Here is a 19,753-nt window from a genome sequence, read left to right as displayed (position 1 = left end):
GACGAAAGTCACAAAGAAATTGATGCCCAGGCTCAGAAAGAGGAAACCAGCTTTTCCCCGAAAAATGGACCATCCTCTGCACGGAATCTCCTTTCCACAACCTTTAAAAAATTGAGCAAAATGGTTTATTTGTAGCTCGTTGAAGATTAATCCCACAGTTCCCGCTCCTATTCAACATTGAGGGAGCATTGATTGGAGAATTAGGCGCACACCGCTCTAGGTCTCTCTCTGCTCAGTGCCCAGTCACTTCATTATGCACTGTGGGGGGGGTGGGAGTTTAGAATTATTTGTTTGATTAATTGCTTCAGGGTCTTATACTCTTGGGCAAGCAACCAGAGCCTCCGATCATTTGGAACTACATCCAGAAATCAATCACCCAAAATGTAGGTCAGCGTCTCCAATGCTTTGCATATTCCATGCAAGGTTGTTTTGGATTTCTACCTCCATGTGCAGATGTTAACTCATAGGAATCAATATTGGTATGTTTTATAACCTCCTAGTTTTTAAAAATTCATTTATGGGAGTTGGGGGTCGCCGGCTAGGCCAACATTTATTGCCCATCCCTAATTGCCCTTCAGAAGGTGGTGGTGAGCTGCCTTCTTGAACCGCTGCAGTCCATGTGGTGTAGGTGCACCCACAGTGCTGTTTGGGAGGGAGTTCCAGGATTTTGACCCAGCGACAGTGAAGGAACGGTGATATATTTCCAAGTCAGGATGGTGAGCAGTTTGTAGGGGAACTTCCAGGTGGTGGTGTTCCCATGTATCTGCTGCCCTTGTCCTTACAGATAGTTAGTGGGTTTGGAAGGTGCTGCCTAAGGAGCCTTGGTGAATTGCTGCAGTGCATCTTGTAGATGGTACATACACTGCTGCCACTGTGTGTCGGTGATGGAGGGAGTGAGTGTTTGGGATGGAGTGCCAATCAAGCGGGGCTGCTTTGTCCTGATGATGTCAAGCTTCTTGACTATGTTCAGGAAGATATAATAATTTTCATAATGTTATTGGAATTTATTGTTAAGTAGAGTAATATTGGGTTCTGTGCCTGTGGGTCTGTGTGTGAGTTTGTGTGCGTGGGACTTAATTGAATTAAAGACAGCTGGTCTGACGGCTTTGATATAAGAGAAGCCAGGTATGGAAGGCTAAATAGGTAAACATAGGTGAGGTTTTAGAATGTGAGGTGCAAAGGGAACATTTGCATTTTTGAAATAAACCAGTGTCGCTTGAATTCAAAAGAGGGGGAAAAATTTACACCTAGCCAGAAGTTAAGAAACACTGTGTTTAATTTTTTCCCAAAGATTACTGGTAAAATTAGTACGATGATAGATTTTTATTATTAGAGAGGTAAAGTCCAAAGACATAGTGAAACAATGGGAATTTGCATTCAAAGGGGAAATATTTATAAAGAGAAGGCTGTGTGTAAGGGCAGGCATTTTAAGATATAAAACAAGTGTGAAAAGCCTCAAGCATCTAAGCCTCAAGCTTCTGTCTACAAGGAACCAAAGCTGAGAAAAACTTATTTTGAATTTGACTGTCCAAGGTGTATGCTTTACCTGCGTCTGTTTCAATCTATGTGTTTGACTGTTGTCTTAACAGGGGTATAACTGGGAGTTAGATTAATCAAGGGAGCTGGGAGTTATCATAGTAGTAATTTGTTTGTATATGTGCTTAAAATAATTTCTTCTATTAATAAATGTTTAATTTAATTTTGTAAGAAACCTATAAGACTCGGTGGTCTTATTACTACTGAATTCAATGCACACATCTCGACATAAATATACAAATTGCAAAACAGTTGTGGCAGTTGTTTCAAGTTTCCCTTTGGGAGTTGAGCAGCTCAACATTTACCATCAGCTGGTCTGAAGGCTTTGATGTATCAAGAAGAGAAGCTAGATTTGACATGTTAAATAGGTAAACATATCTGGAGTTTTAGAATGTGAGGTGTAAAGGGAACGTTTGCGTTTTTAGATAAATTAGAGTAGTGAATTTCTAAGAGGTGGTAAGGTGTTACACCCAGCCAGAAGAAGAAAAGAAACAGTGTGTTTATTTTTCCCAAATATTACTGGTAAAATTGGTACGATGATAGAATTTTATTATTAAAGAGGTAAAGTCCAAAGATATAGTGAAAAAATGGGAATTTGCATTCAAAGGGGAAAATATGTATAATGGAGAGAAGGCTGTGTGCAAGGGAAGGCATTTTTAAGATCTAACACGTGTGAAAAGCCTCAAGCTTCTGTCTACAAGGAACTGAAGCTGAGGAAAAACTGACTTTGAATTAGACTGTCCAGGGTGTGTGTTTTGCCTGAGTCTGTTAAATCTATGTGTTTTACTGTTGCCTTAATGAATGCGTAACTGGGAGTTAGAATTACTAGGGGAGCTAGGAGTTATCAAAGTAGTAATTTGAAAACCTATGTATGCGCTTAAATCATTTTTTTATTCTTAATGAAGCTTTAATTTAGTTTTGTAAGAAACCTATAAGAGTCGGTGGTCTTATTATTACTGAATTCAAGGCACGCATCTCAAAATAAATGCAAATTGTAAAGTTTTTGTAAAGACCATAAGATCATAAGACATAGGAGCAGAAATTAGGCCATTCGGCCCATCGAGTCTGCTCTGCCATTCAATCATGGCTGATAAGTTTCTCAACCCCATTCTCCCGCCTTCTCCCCGTAACCTTTGATCCCCTTACCAATCAAGAACCTATCTATCTCCGTCTTAAATACACTCAATGACCTGGCCTCCAAAGCTTTCTGTGGCAATGAATTCCATAGATTCACCACTCTCTGGCTGAAGAAGTTTCTCCTCATCTCTGTTCTAAAAGGACTTCCCTTTACTCTGAGGCTGTGCCTTCGGGTCCTAGTCTCTCCTACTAATGGAAACATCTTCCCCACGTCCACTCTATCCAGGCCTTTCAGTATTCTGTAAGTTTCAATCAGATTCCCCCCTCATCCTTTTAAACTCCATTGAGTATAGACCCAGAGTCCTCAAACGTTCCTCATATGTTAAGCCTTTCATTCCTGGGATCATTCTCGTGAACCTCCTCTGGACCCTCTCCAGGGCCAGCACATCCTTCCTGAGATACGGGGCCCAAAATTGCTCACAATGTTCTAAATGTGGTCTGACCAGAGCCTTATAAAGCCTCAGCAGCACATCCCTGCTTTTATATTCTAGTCCTCTCGAAATAAATGCCAACATTGCATTTGCCTTCCTCACTACCGACTCAACCTGCAAGTTAACCTTAAGAGAATCCTGGACTAGGACTCCCAAGTCCCTTTGCACTCCAGATTTCTGAATTCTCTCCCCATTTAGAAAATAGTCTATGCCTCTATTCTTCCTACCAAAGTGCATGACCTCACACTTCCCCATGTTGTATTCCATCTGCCACTTCTTTGCCCATTCTCCTAACCTGTCCAAATCCTTCTGCAGCCTCCCCGCCTCCTCAATACAAATAAAGGATTTGAACAACTCACCATTTACCATCCGCTGTGCCATAACAAAACTGGAGGCTTTTGCGGGGTTTATGTGATATTCCTGGATTGGTTTGGAGTCGGTGAATCTTTTATGAGCACTAGAAGCACTTTGAATTCAGGAGTTGGTGTGAGAGATTTGTAAAGTGGTGAGACTGCAATGTGGCTTTGGCAGTTGCTAAGACTTGTCTGGGAGTTGAAGTTATAACTTTGGTTGGTTTACAAAATGCAAATAAAGCTGAGTTAATTTAATTGGTAGAAACATTACAATTAGGGTTACCTGCAGGGATGAGGAAATCAAACATAATTGAAGGTATAACACGTCATTTGAAATTGGAAGGAATACCTGAGGGACCGAGTTCTCCACGGGGTGGTTCATTGGAATGGGCTCAAATTCAATTGCAAATTAAAAAACGTGAACTAGAGGCAGCAGAAAAAGATGAGGAAAGAGAAAGGGCATTTCAAAGGGAACAGGCAGAAAGGCAGGAAAGAGAAAAAGAGTGAGACAAAGAATTCCCGCTTAAAATGCCCTGACGGTTGTCAGTTAAAAAAGAGACACCAGGAGGTGGGGAAGGACTGATTTCCAGATCAGAACCCAATGGGAAGACGTTTAAATTTGTACAGGCTCTTCCAAAGTTTGAGGAAAGAGATTTTGAAGCCTTCTTCATTTCATTTGAGAAGATAGCCAAGCAGATGAAATGGCCACAGGAAAACTGGACATTGTTGTTACAATCCAGGTTGGTGGGTAGAGCGCATGAGGTTTATGCTTCATTGTCAGAAGAAATGTTGGTGAACTATGATGTGGTAAAAAAAGACTATTTTGAGTGCATATGAGTTGGTTCCTGAGGCATACAGGCAGAAAGTTAGGAGTATGAGAAAACAGCCTGGGTAAACTTATATCGAGTTTGAAAGAATAAAACAAAGTAATTTTCAATAGAGATGGCATATGCAGCTCTCAGAGAAATAATTATTTTGGAAGAATTTAAAGATTCGATTCCTTCAGTAGTGAGAACTCGTGTGGAAGGACAGAGGGTTGAAATGGTAGGATAAGCAGCAGAGAGAGCTGATGATTATGAGTTAGTTCATAGAGCTAAAACTCTTTATTGTCACCCTCTTAAAACAGAAAAGGATAGAAAGCGGGAAGGTGAAAGGGAGATGGGTAGTCAGGGAAGAGGAGTAGGTGGAAATTCCCAGGAAGTTTTATCTCAAAATAAGAAGGAAGATGCTGAGGGGAGAAGTGACACATGATAATTGAGGTGTTTTCATTGTAGTGAAATTGGACGCACAATGTCAGTATGGCGGAAATTGCAGGGAAAATCTGGTGGAATTATTGGGGTGCAGAAAAGTACTGGAAGTAAAAGTACTGTAGGTTCTGAGGTTCAGGCACAGGAGCAAAAAACAGTGGTTTGTGTACAGGTAAAACAGGAAGAATCAGTGGTAGGTAAAGAAGTGGGAATATGTTCACAATTTACCCAAAAGAATTCCGAGGAGCAAGTTGCAGAAATGTTTATAGATTTTGTATGTGAAGGGGAAATCTTTCCATGTGTACAGGGGTGGGGGGGAGGGGGGGCGGGGGAGTAGGTAAAGGTAAAGATGTTGAAATTAAGAGACACAGTGGCTAGTCAATCCTTAATGTTGTGGGATAGAGATATTTGTTGATCAGAGGGAGTACTGCGGGAACAGGTGATAATAAGTGGGGTTCATGGAGATGCTAAACCTATTCCATTGTGGAAGTTAAATTTAAAGAGTAAGTGGAAAATAGGCAAAGTGATTGCTGGAGTAGTGGAAAAATTGCTCATTGCAGGGGTTCAATTTATTATGGTTAATAATAGCTGGGTCCCAGGTGTGGGTGATGCCTATTGTAGTTGAGCAGCCTGTAGAAGTGTTTTCAACAGAAGCGTTGCAGAGAGAACACCGTGGGTTGTGTAATAATGAGATCACAGGCTCATAGCTTGAAACAAGAGGAATAGGAAGCTCAAAGGCAGGGAGAAGGTGTGGAAGTCCAATTAGCTGACACTGTGTTTGATAAGATTGTTCAAGAAGAAAGAATGGAGAATGCAGCTGAGGTGTTTAACGCAAGGCAGTTAGTGGAGTTACAGAAAAAGATTCATAGTTATATCAGGCAGCTTACTCAGAAGCAGAGGCAAAGTGTATTCCAGAATGTTATTACCTTAAGGGTAACATTTTAATGAGAAAATGGAGGCCTAATCATGCTTCAGCAAATGAAAGCTAGAGGAAGTTGCATCAGATTGTGCTACCATTTGGACATAGAAATGAAATTCTGAGGATAGCTGATGAAACTCCAATGGAGGCACATTTAGAAATGAGAAAGACACAGGCGAAAATATAAAAAACATTTTTATTGGCCTGGATTGCATAGTGATGTAGTCAAATTCTGCAGAGCATGTCACATATGTCAGGTGATAGGGAAACTACAAGCAGTGATTAAGACAGCACCTTTAATTCCAATTCCAGCATTTGAAGAATCTTTTATTCGGGTCATGATTGATTGTGTAGATCCCCTCCCTAAGACTAAAAGTGGAAATCAGTATTTACTGACAATGATGGATGCATCCACAACATTTCCTGAGCAATACCTTTGAGAAATATTACAACAAAGAAAATTGTGGAAGAATTGACTAAACCTTTTACAAGATATGGATTGCCTAAATAAGTAGAATCAGATCAGGGGTCAAGTTTCATGCCACAGCTATTTAAGGAAGCAATGAACAGTTTGGGAATAAAACAATTTAAGTCAACAGCTTATCATCCTGAGTCACAAGGAGCTTTGGAAAGACGGCATCAAACTCTAAAAACTATGATGAGGGCGTATAGTCAGGATTATCCAGAAGATGTGGATGAGGGAATTCCATCCTTGTTATTTGCTATTAGGGATGCTCCTAATGCTCCTAATGTTGACTGGTTTCAGTCCTTTTGAACTAGTTTATGGTCATGAAGTAAGGGAAATTGATTCATGAGAAATTGGTGGGTCAAAATTCAGAAACTACTCGCCTGGATTATGTATCAAACTTCAGAGAAAGATTGAACAGAGCATGTGAGTTCGCTAGGGAACATTTAATATATATCACAGCAAGTGATGAAAGTGAAGATAGACAGGAAAGCTACAGCTCATAGTTTTGTTGCTAGGGGGAAAGTGTTAGTTCTGTTACCAGTACAGGGTGACTCATTAAAGGCAAGGTATAGTGGGCCTTACAGGATTGAAAAGAAGCTGAATGAAGTAAATTATTTAATAAATGCTCCTGATAGAAGAAAGAAGCTGAGCGTGTGTCATGTAAACATACTTAAAAAGTACTTTGACAGGGAAGACGATCAAAAGGAGGTATTAGTGGTAGTGAATAATGAGAAAGGGGTAGAAATGCAGGATTCTGAAATTGATATTCCTCTAACCAAATTGGATAATGAGAGGGTACTTGAAAATTTAAATGTATTATTGAGTTGCCTTCCAGACAAGTGTCAAAGTGATGTGGGGAAGCTATTGCAGTCACACAAAGCTATTTGTGGGAATAAGCTGGGGAGGACAAATTTAGCCATACATGATGTATGTATAGGATTTTCATCTTCGTTAAGGCAACATCCTTATAGATTAAATCTGGCAAAGTTATCACAAGTACAGAAAGAAATTGAATTCATGCTTCAAAATTATATCATTGTGTCCAGTTGCAATAACTGGAGTTCATCTATTGTGTTGGTACTGAAACCGGATGGAACACAAAGACTTTGGGAGGACTATCGAAAGGTGAATGCAGTGACATAAGCGGATTTATATCCTATATCCCGGTTGGAAGATTGCATTGAGAAAGTGGGATAATCAAAATTTATCACAACGTTTGACTTGCTAAGAGGATATTGGCAAGTACCATTATCGGAGAGAGCAAAGGAGATATCAGCTTTTGTGATGCCAAATGGACTATATCAGTTTAAAGTCATGCCATTTGGTATGAAGAATGCACCTGCTACATTTCACAGGCTGACAAACAAAGTAATTGCGCGACAAAAACAGAATTACCTGGAAAAACTCAGCAGGTCTGGCAGCATCGGCGGAGAAGAAAAGAGCTGACGTTTTGGGTCCACATTGCAGGACCGAGCAATTATTCTGTTTATATTGATGACTTGATAGTTTTCAGTCAAACATAGGAGGAGCATTTACAGCATCTAGAAGAATTGTTTGGCCAACTACAAGAAGCTAACTTGTTGATGAACTTGGCCAAAAGTGAATTTGCAAAGTCTCAAGTTACATATCTAGGCCACACCATTGGACAGGGTAAGGTGGCTCTGAGAGATGTGACAGTCAAGGCTATCGTGGATTTCCTTGTGCCTACAACAAAATTAGAAGTTTTGAGATACCTGGGTATGAATGGGTTTTACTGGAAATTTGTACCAAATTTTAGCAGTGTGGTTGATCCATTGACTGAACTATTAAAAAAGAACAAGAAGTTTCAATGGACACAGGAGTGTCAGAAGGCATTTGATAGTTTAAAAACTGTGTTGACTATGATACCAGTTTTGGCAGTACCCAATTATGCCAAGCTGGGAGTTAGATTAACTAGGGGAGCTAGGAGTTATCATAGTAGTAATTTGTAAACCTATGTATGTGCTTAAAATTATTTTTTAATTAATAAAGGTTTAATTTAGTTTTGTAAGAAACCTATAAGACTCGGTGGTCTTATTACTACTGAATTCAAGGTCCGCATCTCGAAATAAATACAAATTGTAAAATAGTTGTGGCAGTTGTTTCAAGTTTCCCTTTGGGATTTGAGCAGCTCAGCATTTGCCATCTGCTCTGCCACAAAAATAGCATATGTGTAATCGTGAAACATTACAGCATAGCACACAGCTCATTCAGTTTGTCAAACCCGTGCTGAATTATCTACTCACCTTATTGTCCCCCTCACTCCACTCATCCTCTTTTCCCCCCGATGTTCTTGAATTCCCTTTCCAAAGGACTTAGGGGTTCTACATTAACAGAAGCTTATGGCCAAGAGCACCGGAATCGAAACATCCTCCGTACAAAGGTATTTCTTTCCAGCTCCTCGTTAATTATTTTTGGGATTATCTTAAACCTGAGCCTCCTATATTAACCTCTCACTGAAAGTGGAACGAAGCTATGTATGCGATTTCGCGATGAGACACACACTAGCTGTACACGGTCAAAAATAAAACGCCAACCTAGGAGATGAGGAGAAGAAATATTAATGGCCCTTGACATTTAGCCATTGGGACAGCTGCTTGGGCCGACTTCTAGGCTGCGTCTCCAATGGTAGGAAAGTCGGTAGCCAGTGGATATGTCATTAAGGTAATTGGCAAAATAAACCAGCAAGAGATGGGGAGGTCTTGTTTAAACTCATTGTGTTGTCATGACCTGGAATACGCTGTCTGAAAGGGGGGTGGAAGCAGATTCAGTCGCAAATTTCGAAAGAGAATTGGATGAATACTTAAGAAGGAAGAAAAAAATGTGCAGACCCATGGGGGAAGAGCAGAGTGGGACTAACTGGATAGCTTTCAGAGAGATGGCACAGTCACAATGGGCTGAATGGCCTCCTGCTGTTTGATGTATGAGCCCATGTGCTATTGGTCATACTAATTCAGGAAGGCTGGGAGAACTCTCTACTCTTCTTCAAGTAGCATCGCAGGATTCTATAGGCGATTGGGCGAGAGGAGAATCACCGAACATTACTTGCAGCAAGTGCGGTGCTCTGATATTATAACCAAAGGGGAGAATTTACATGAATTATAAAAAAGGGCGTGGAAAATAAAACAAGAATCAAAGAGTTCTGTGAAAATATAAAATAATTGAAGATTGATATCTCTGGCCCTTACTAAGTGATGAACAGCAGGTTTTAAACGTTAAAGGCACATTGGTGCAAAGGATCAGTTTCCATTAGAACAGAGGGGACTCTCGGGATGATTTGAGAGCCGTGTTCAGAATGATGAAGGGATGGAGCAGGTTAGACGCTAGAATGAGGAAGCGTAATGTTAAATGTTGGCTTAGGGAAGGGAGGAGGACAATGGCTTTTTACACCAAGGGTTGCAAGGCTATGGGACGCACAACCAGGGTTAGTGACTGAAGCAGAGATCATAATAGGCTAAAAGAGAAGGGGGTAAAAGGGTATGGGAACATGAAGATGAGGATTACTACTCCTGTGGAAGACAAGCACCAGCATGGAGTGGTTTGACTATTTCCGTTCTGTAATACCTGTGTAATAATATACGAAGATCACAAAGATACCCAGTACCTTGGGATTTATATTGTGCAAAAGATATTTAACCTTTTTTGGGGGGTGAATTTGAGGAGGTTCCACCCATTTGACCATCGTAACGCCAGTGGAAACCCCAGCAAGATTGGGGCAAAGTTTGTTTAGCCTGGTGTTCCAGAACTTTCTGTGCCAAACCTACGACCGGTGGAGCAGAAACTGCCTCCTCACCCCGACCCCAGTCCGTCCAGAAATTCAACCCTTGCCGATTTTAATGGGACAAAGGTTGGGGAGTGGGGCTCCTCTAATGGGTTGACGTCCCTGCAAAGCTGTGATGTTGAAAATGACCCTCCCTCCCTCTACTCCAACTCCGACCCCCCCCCATTCCATTATCCATCCTGAAGGTAAAATTGGTTAAAACTGCTTTTAAATTCAGACCTTGAAGCTCCTGACTCTTTAGATCAATCCTATCGGAGCGAATATGTTCAGTCTGAAGTTCCCCTGACCTGAATATGGCTCAGTGTGTGAATTTTACAAATCCTGCCCACAATTCAAAATGAGGAGCATTTTCTGATGGGTTATTCCAACAAAACTCCCAGCACAACTTTTACCCCATCTCTCTCTCTCTCTCTCTCTCTCCCGCAGCCCGTGATTAACCCAGAGTGGGTTCCAGCATCCCTTCATTTTCTTTTTCTCTTTCAGAACATGGACACAAGTTACTTGAGCATCAGCCTTTCATTGGGCAGTTCGACTGAGATGGCGCGTGTTAAGCGTCAGATAAAATTATATTTCTTTATTTTTTGCGCCATGTAAATTTTGACAATAATGGTGATGCCAGTCTTTCCCCAGAAATAAATGCTAAGTTAATCAAGTTTAATAAACTAGAGGTTTTATTGCCAGTTAATTGCTCATTTAGATTTTCACCTTTGGCATCTGAATCTAATCTGGCAGAGAGAGAGAGAGATTCTGGCCTTTTACACCATCCCACGTCTGACTCTCGGTCCTTTGAAGCTATGGGATGAAAACAAAGCGAGATTAACAAGAACCTTCTACCCCAGCAATCTGTGATCCTTTTAAAATGTTCACATCATGGAGAAACATTCCAAAAGCTTATTTATTGCTACCAGTAGCAGGGCATTCAGCAATATTCCACCATTGACCCCCGTGTTTTTACCATTTACCAATTTGCTCATTGCCTTAAAGAAATGGCTTCTCTGTGGACTAAATGTTAACAAAATACCTCCGTGAGGAAATGCCAGACCACTAGGCATATTTCATGTATCATTCACGTAAAAACATTGGAGTGTTTTCATTCTTTCAACCACTTGATCTTCAACTAAACAACAGGCAGGTATGATTATAAAAACAAAAAAAACTGCGGATGCTGGAAATCCAAAACAAAAACCGAAATACCTGGAAAAACTCAGCAGGTCTGGTCTGCCAGACCTGCTGAGTTTTTCCAGGTATTTCTGTTTAGGCAGGTATGATTGTTTTATAAATGTTGGGGCTGTCAAATTAGGACATGTTAATGGACTCTGTTGAGAACAATCATGTCCCATTTGCAAATTCCACATTCTCTAAGTCCAAAGGAGGGGTTTTCTGGAAAAAAAATGGGGCTAGTCAACTTTCAAATCATCTCTCTGAACCCTTCCAACATCCAGAAACAATGGAGGGGGAAGATAGAATAATCGGAAGATAGAATGGAGTGTCTCAATATCTGAAGAGAATTCCCAGTGAAGCATAGACTGCTATTACTACCAACTCAAATATTGTTATGAAGTTGTCGTATTTATTTTAATGATATTATATATCATTTTAACGCCATCAGGAAAGAACATTAAGGAAAGATTCGGTAGAGATCTTCAAATTTATGAAAGGTTTTGATAGATTAAATAAGGAGAAACTGTTTCTAATGGCCGAGCGTTGGCAAAGGAACTCAGGGAGAGGATGGAGAGAATTTTTTTTTTTAAGTAGCGACTTGTTATGACCTGGAACGCACTGCCTGAAAAGCTGTTGGAAGCAGATTAAACAGTACTGGTCCATAAAGCTCAAAAGGAATCTATTTGGCCCATCTTGTCTGTGCCAGCTCCCTTGAACGGCCTATCCAATTAGCCCCACCCCACCCCTGCACTTTCCCCATAGCCCCGAAATATTTTCCTTTTCAAGAATTTGCCGAATTCACCTTCAAAAAGTTTTGACTTAATCTGCTTCCGCCGCCCTTTCAGGCAGCGCATTCTAGATCGTAAAAGCTTACTGTGTTAAAAAAAAAATTGGCTCCTCATCACCCCCCTGGTAATCTTGCCAATTACTTTAAAGTATTGCGTCCCCTAGTTGCCGATTCCCCCAGCCGCTGGAAACAGTTTCGTCCCTCCCTGCTCTAGCTAAAGCCCTCAGAATTTTGAACACCTCAGTCAAATCCAGTGGGACCTCCAATCCCCTGGGGCAGGTGGCTCACCACAAAAAGAGCGGATCCCGGATTGTTCGGGAGCTACACTCTCTCCTTCATTTACCTGGAAATTCCCCCTGTTGGTTTCTGTGCTGCCAAGGGAGGCTGAAGTTGTTGTAGATTCTGTCATCCTCCCCGCTCCCGTGAAGGATGTGGAAGTTGCTGTAAGTCGGCTCATGAGCTAAGGATCCAGACATGTTCCAGTTCCAGATGGGCCTAGTCAAAAGGGCTCTGGAAAAAAAGGATTCGGTTTTCACCAAGATGCCAGGAGTGAAGTCAGCCTGGGGTTTTTTTGAGAGCAGCCGGGCAGGGTATTTTTATTTTGCATCAGTTTTTACTCTGAGCGCACTTTGCTAAGATAGGTTCGTTGGCAGATGATGTTATCTCCTGCATTTCCTGTGAATTGCTTATCTCGATGATGTACCGAAAAGAAAAATGTCACTGCTATCAGAAAGGATTGCTTTTCGTCAGCCCTACCCGTTCTTAAACCGCTTATATTCCTTAACAGGGGAGGAGACGTTCACGCTCGGGAACATGTTTCAGAATCCTGCGTGTGTCCCTGATAGGCGTCTGTTGTGAGTTAGATAAAAGAGTTAGGGCTTCCATTATTCTGCCCTAGCAACACGTATCTCAGGGCAGCACACCCAACTGTAGGAAGGAGTCTGACCTTATCCATTTGCAATGTGTGGGTCAGGCATGATTCAATCGCTCCAGAGGCAAGAAAATTTTTACCTACACCACAGAGTCAACTCCCAATCAACTTAGAGCTTCATGGGGATCTTGGGGCTATACCATTTCCATCAATAACACAGAATCACAGTACAAACAGAGGCATTCGGCCCATTGTGTCTATGCTGACTGTTTGAAAGAGTTATCCAATTAGCCCCAAGCACAAGTACTTGTCCAATTCATTTTTCAAGGTTACTGCTGAATCTACTTCCATCGCCCAGTAAATTCCAGATCACGACCCACAACTCATTTCCCATCTGTTTCTTTTACTAATTATCTTAAATCTGTTTCATTTGGTTACCAAAACCTCCTGTCAACGGAAACAGCTTCTCTTTATTTGCTCTATCAAAACCCTTGGTAATTTTTAACACATTCCCCTTTAACCTTCTCCTTGAATGAGAACAATTCCATCTCCGCAACATCTCTCCTTCCTCAATTAATTCCTTCTTATAATCATACGACTTAGGAGCAGGAGTAGGCCATTCAGCCCCTTGAGTCTGCTCCTTCTTCCTTCTCGCTTCCCACTCAATATTTTTTCCTTCCTTCCTTATTTCCGCTCTTCTATTCTAAATCTCAGTTTAAGCGGCTTTTGCAAGCCCACAGCAATCTGGTCAAAGTTACGAATGATCTCTTTTCATCTCCTCAACCTTTAGGTGTTCTGGGATGGTCCTTCTAACTTGCACTCTAGGCTTGGGACTTAGTTAGTAGACAGACTGCAGACAAACTCTGGTATCTGCTTAACACATGTTTATTAGTACTACTTCTAAACAGGTTACAGAGTAGGCACGTTGCTCTTAGGCATGATTCCAACCTCTCTCTCTCTCTCTTGAGAAAGAGAGAAGAGAGATAGAGAGAGAGAGAGAGAGTTTAACCCATGCCTGACTGATGTCAGTGATACATCATCATCTACATTGTACATTAGTATATCCCATCTGTCAAACCCTTACACTACATTTGGAACTCTGAGTGGTCTTTGAGTATGGACATGGGGTTTCATCCTCCTCCAATGTCTCTCATTTGCACTGTAAGAACATGGCATCCACCTTTGACACAAAGCAACTTTGCTGTCAAATCTCTTGTGTCATGTTGGCCGTGCTCCAAGGCTCTCTCCACTCCAACATGGGCAATTCACTAATCTTCACCAATGAGCGAGTTGAAGGCATTGGCCAAAGTGTCTGCCAGTTCAGAGATGACACAAAATCCTGTGCGGGTGTGAGGAGCCCGATGAGAAAATCGTCTGCAGCCAGATCGACACCCGGGTGGGAGAAAGGGTCTGTATCTGCAAAGTGGCTGTCATGTAAAACTCCAAGTATGTTTACTCCTTCTATTGAGGCTAAGTCAAAACGAAGGTTGATAGATTTTTATTAGGTGAGGATATTAAGGCGGGTTAGGATACATATCTGCCATGATCCCAGCTCAAAGGGCTGAATGGTCTCCCGCTGTTCCTATGCCAGTCCATAATGTCGAGAAGATGTTTGTTACAGGATAGTATGTCTTAAAGAAGTCTCTGTAATCTTCTGTAGGTTATCTGTAAGTCTAGGGTACAAGCTAGGAGCTGTCTCCGTGCTTAGGTCTACACCACGTCTCTGCTCAATACTACACTGACCCTGGGTCTGGCTCATATGCCCTTCTTAAAAGACTGTGCGGGTGGTACTGTACTTGGTCCCACAGCATCCCTGTGTGTGCCAGACCCTTATACTACACATAATTTCAGTGATAATCCCCTCAGCTTTTCCATTCAAAATGATGAACCACCGCAAGGAAAAAGGGAGAGAGGAATTGCAGTGGAGAGAGGGAACGATTAGAGGACAAGATCATTCACAAGAGCTGACCTGTAACATGCATCCAGGTCAGTGGTGTGAGGGACATGTTGGAACAATATTCCCGGGTGCAGGGAGAAAATTCCTCTTGAGTCTTAACTGTGTTTGGATCTTCAGGAAGCTGTGCAACTTTTTATGTCATGAGTAAAGGTGTACACCAGATATAACCTCAGGTCTAATTTCTTCGGCAATCACTTGCACCCAGTGCCAAGACTGATGTGTTATCTATTCCGTCTAAGAGGTTACACTTGCTGAGGAAACATTGCAAATTCAAGTGTTAACTGTACAATCATCAGTTTTTTATTGCTGGTTTGAAATGTTACTCATGACATCGTATGAGTCTCAGGCAAACCTAGGGCCAAAACGGTAAAGCGTACACGATTAGTCTGTTGACGTCACAAAACACATCATCACTACACAAAATGGTGCAGCTACATGTCAGGTAAACCCCCCCCGCTTCACAAAATGCTGTTTCACACGTATGTACTGCCCACTTCCACCGATGTCTGCAGAGAAAAAAAACTTTCTAAATCTCCAGAAAGGACGTCAAACAGAGAATAAATAACGCTCAACTAACTGAATCGTTGGGAAGCTGTTTTCAAACGAATCTCAATTTTCACAAACTGCCAAAAAAAATCAAACTGTTCTGTACTTGTCTTGTGCCGGCAATGCCTGCTAAAATAAAGCTAATACTGGTTTGGGGATCCTTTTACTGTAAATCCAAAAACCCAACACATCCAAAGACTGCACTTTTTTTTTGAACCTCCTAGGTTTGAACCTTTAGAGTGGGAAGCCCCTGACTCGAGCCAACACAACCCAAGCTGATACGGCCCGAGCCAACTTGAGCCTCGCTGACCCCACCTGACCTTTAGTGCGGAAAGTCTGTGACCCCCCAGCCGACCCCACCCGACCTTTAGCACAGGAAGTCCAGCTGCTTTGTCTGCACTGTTGACCTTGCGATTTTTATCTGTACTGTTGATCTCCTCCAAGCAGAATCACAGATGGCGCCATGGGTAGGAAATGATTACAGGTACCCTGTATTTATTATTCAGTGATACATCTTACTTTTCTAGCCATTTTATTTACCGTAGACTATAGCTAGCCTAGGCTTTGGCCATTTTTAATGTAAATAGGTCTACATGCGGTGTCCAAAAACCAAAACTACCTGAAATCTGAAACGCAATTGGCTCCGAGTGTTTTGGGTAAAGGATACTCAACCTGTACCTAGATCTCAGTTCAGTACTTCCTGTGTAATCTCACTGGTCTCTGCCCTTGCCTCGATCAGCCTATCTGCTGCTGAAATTTGTATACGGTTCTGTTCTTACCTCTCGACTTGTGTTGTCTTGGTTAGTCTCCCACTTATCACTCTACAAACTCAGTCATTGTTATCCTAACTCGCACAAAGTTCCATTCATCCATCACTCCCGCGCTTGCTGACTTAGGTTGGCTGTCACGCCCGTAATGCCTCAGCTTTGAAATTCACATCGTTGCGTTTGAATCCCTCCATGGTCTTGCCCTCACCTCCCCACCTCTGTAACCTCCTGCAGTCCCACAACCCTTTGACATCTTTGCAAAATCCCAAGTTCCTTCAGACCTCCATTGGTGGCTGTGTCCTCAGCTGCTGAGGTCCTAGGCTCTGGAATTAGGGTTAGGGTGCAACATGGTCTGCAGCGGTTCAAGAAGACAGCTCACCACCACCTTCCCAAAGGCAATTAGGGATGGGCAATAAATGCTGGGCCCAGCCACCAGCACCACATCCCGTGAAAGAATAATTTTTAAAATACCCTCCTTCACTCATGAATAGCGGAGGCTAAGTGACCTACTCCTGCCCCTATGTTTCTCTCCACTTCTCCACCTCTCTCGCCTCCTATCAGATTCTTTGGCCCACCTGTTCTAAATATGTGGCTTTTGTGTCAAATTTCTGTCTGATAGCACTCCTGTATACTGCTGAAGATTTTGTTACATTAAAAAAATGCCAAATAAATGCAAGTTGCTGCTGTTGTGTGGCACTTAATCTTCTATATTTATGGAATAAAAGCCCAGCTATGAAACCTATCCTCAAAACATATTACAAAATGAACAACGTAAACTTACACTTGCCGTATCCATACAGACAAATACAGAATCTTCCATATCCATAGCAAAATATGATGCCTTTAGCTCTACAATATTTTGACATTTCAGCGCATGTCGGACTCACAATATTATACAAAAATACAGGAATATTACATTGTATTGTTTACAAACTATTATTTTTGTTATCAAAACGTCATCCCCTCAAAACGTTGCTCTCCCGTGTCACACAACCATCCTGACTTGGATAGACATTGGGTCAATCTCAGGGGTATCCCTAACAGCACATGGACTGCAGTGGTTCATGAAGGCAACTCAACACCACCTTCCCAAAGACAGTCAGGGATGGGCTATAAATGCTGGCGATACCTATGCCCTGAGAACAAGTATTTTTCGAAAGCTTCTATTTAGAGCAAGATCCAGTGCATAAATTGCACCCTCGTTCTTATTTTTATTTTTCAGTCTAAGGCACTCGCCAGCTGACTGAGGGTTAAAAGAAAATTGGGTTGAAAGAAACTTATACATGGGTGTCCTTTAAAGCTGTTGAGATATGTGAGAGATGTGGCGAGGACCGCAAGATGCAAAGTAATACCACGAAAAGCACTGACGTAAATTCAAAAGTGTAAATAATCCTTTCAGTTTGACTCACTGGCGGAATTTTCAAGCCGACGGGATCTTCAGGTCCCGCCGGTGTGAATAGAGATTTCATTGGCTCACCGGCCCCGCGGCGGTAGAGGTGTGAGGGCGGGGCTGGGAAATTCGCCCATTGGTTCCTGTATTGTGTATTCCATTAATCTGACCTAATAATTATACTGATAGGGTGAGATGAAAGGAGCACAAATACCAGTATGGATCGGTTGGGCCGAATGGCCAATTCCGTGCCGTTCGTTCTATATAATTTTATGTATGTGGTGAATCCCAAATCTGCTCCTCATTCTTGACCTGCTGCTAATGATTGGCTGTTAGGCTGTCAACATTCCCAATGCCACTTGAGCGGGCATCAGTAAACCCGACCCTTCCCCACCCCAACCCCCAAAGATGTCAATAGACTGTAGTTCAGGCCCTCTCCTCGTGTACAATGAATAATACATGAGCAATAACATCAATGTGTACCAGGCATTGTAAATGTAGAAGGATTATAACATTTTTATCCATTTCTCTTTAGCTCTTTCCAATGCCATTTCTATGGGAAAACACAATTTCCAAAGGGTGAGAAAGTTCTTAGCTGCTGTCAATCTCTGGTTGGCCATTTTCCACAATGGGTAGCTCAGGGGGACTGGATGCTGCCTTGGAACTGGGTGGAGGAGAGGGATTAGGGCTGGATGGAGCCTCAGGTATGGCACTTGATGAAGTGACATGGTTGGAGCTTGCTGGTTGCTGATTGTCCCTCAGCCCTTTGATGGAGAGCAGCAATTCCTGATGTTCTTTTTCCATTGCAAAGAGGCGACTTTCCTGCATTAAAAACAAAACAGAGGGCATCTGATTAAAGGCATGGAGCTCAAGCCCATCTTCAAACAACATGAGCTATAGTTTAGGAATGAAACCATGTTTAAGGACAAACTTATTAAGCGCTCAAAATGCTTGTACTGATTTCCCAAAAGTCTTCAGCCTTCCTAATCATGCATTGAGACAGCATGTGTCTGGACACATTCTTACACACTAGGACCATACAGTGATAAGGCACAGAAGGAGGCCATTCAGCCCAATGATTCTATTTTGTTATTATTCACTGGATATGGATGTCACTGGCTAGGCCAGTATTTATTACCCATCCCTCATTGCCCTTGTTCAGAGGGCATTTGAGAGTCAACCACATTGCCGTGGGTGGGTCTGGAGTCACATGATTTCCTTCCCGAAAGGGGCATTAGTGAACCAGGTGGGTTTTTACAACAACCATTCATAGTCATCATTAGACTTTTAATTCCTTATTGAATTAATTGAATTTAAATTCCACCATCTGCTGTGACAGGTGCCCAGAGCATTACCCTTGGATTACTAGTCCAGCGACAATACCACTACACCGTCACCTCCCCCGACAGCCCTGTGAAAGAGCTGTCTAATTAGTCTCATTGCTGTGCCCTAGCTTTCCGCATAACCCTTCACAACAGAGGAGACGTAGAGACATTGGACAGGGTAAAAACAAACAGAAAGGATGTGCTAAATAGGGTGGCATCACTCAAAGTTAACAATCAGGTCCACAAGGTACATCCTAAGATGCTGATGGGAGCTAAGGTGGAGGTAGCAGAAGCTCTGACAACAATCTTTCAATCCTTCTTGGATGTGAGGGTGGCACCAGAGGGCTGGAGGACTGCCAATTCAAAAAGAAGAGAGGGATGAACCTGGTAACTAGAAGCCAATTAGTCGCCCATTAGCAGCAGGAAACTGCAAGACCACATTGTAAAGGATAAAGTATTTCTCTCTAGGTTTCTAAAGGGCAGCCAGCACAGATTTCTTAAAGACAAACCTTGCCTGGCTGATCAGGTGAGATTCTTTGATGAAGCTACAGAGAGAGTTGGAAAAGCTAGTGCAGTAGAAGGTGGAATTTCAAAAGACATTTGACAATGTACAACAGGACAAACTTATTCAGAAGATAGAGTCACATGGGATTAAAAAGGTGGTGGTAACTTGGGTGCATATTGGCTGAGGGAGAGGAGAGAGAAGGTATAGTGAGCGGTGAAATTCTGACTGGAGAGGAATATGTGGAGGCATGCCCCTGGGGGTCAGTACTAGGCCATTGGCTTTCTCGTTATAAATGTCGTTACTAGGCCATTGGCTTTCTCGTTATAATGGAATTGGTTGTAGGGAGTACAAGTTTGAAGTCACAATACTAAGTTTGGCACTGTATTAAATAATGAGCAGGATAGTAGCAAACTTCAGGAGGATATAGACAGATCGGAGAAATGGGCAGATATATGGCAAACGCAGTTTAATGTGACCATTGTGAAGTGATGCACTTTGGGGGAAACAACCTGGAGGGTTAGTGTAATCTAAATGGTGCTATATTGATGGGGCT

General features: G+C 42.1%; 1 protein-coding gene across 1 annotated transcript in view; it reads right to left on the bottom strand.

The window, feature by feature from the left end:
- Nucleotides 1-14,944: 14,944 nt before the first annotated feature.
- The window catches only part of LOC144668906 (ras/Rap GTPase-activating protein SynGAP-like), an 86,842-nt gene continuing 82,033 nt past the window's right edge, over nucleotides 14,945-19,753 (bottom strand). Inside the window, exon 18 of the mRNA XM_078531376.1 lies at nucleotides 14,945-18,192. Coding sequence (XP_078387502.1) covers nucleotides 17,962-18,192 — 231 coding nt within the window. The 3' untranslated portion in view covers nucleotides 14,945-17,961. The remainder of the gene's footprint in view (nucleotides 18,193-19,753) is intronic.

Source organism: Cetorhinus maximus, chromosome 28 (assembly GCF_964194155.1).
Source record: "Cetorhinus maximus chromosome 28, sCetMax3.hap1.1, whole genome shotgun sequence".
Taxonomy (NCBI): Eukaryota; Metazoa; Chordata; class Chondrichthyes; order Lamniformes; family Cetorhinidae; genus Cetorhinus; species Cetorhinus maximus.
The sequence above is the reverse complement of the archived record's forward strand: the minus strand, read 5'-3'. Positions and strand labels throughout refer to the sequence as shown.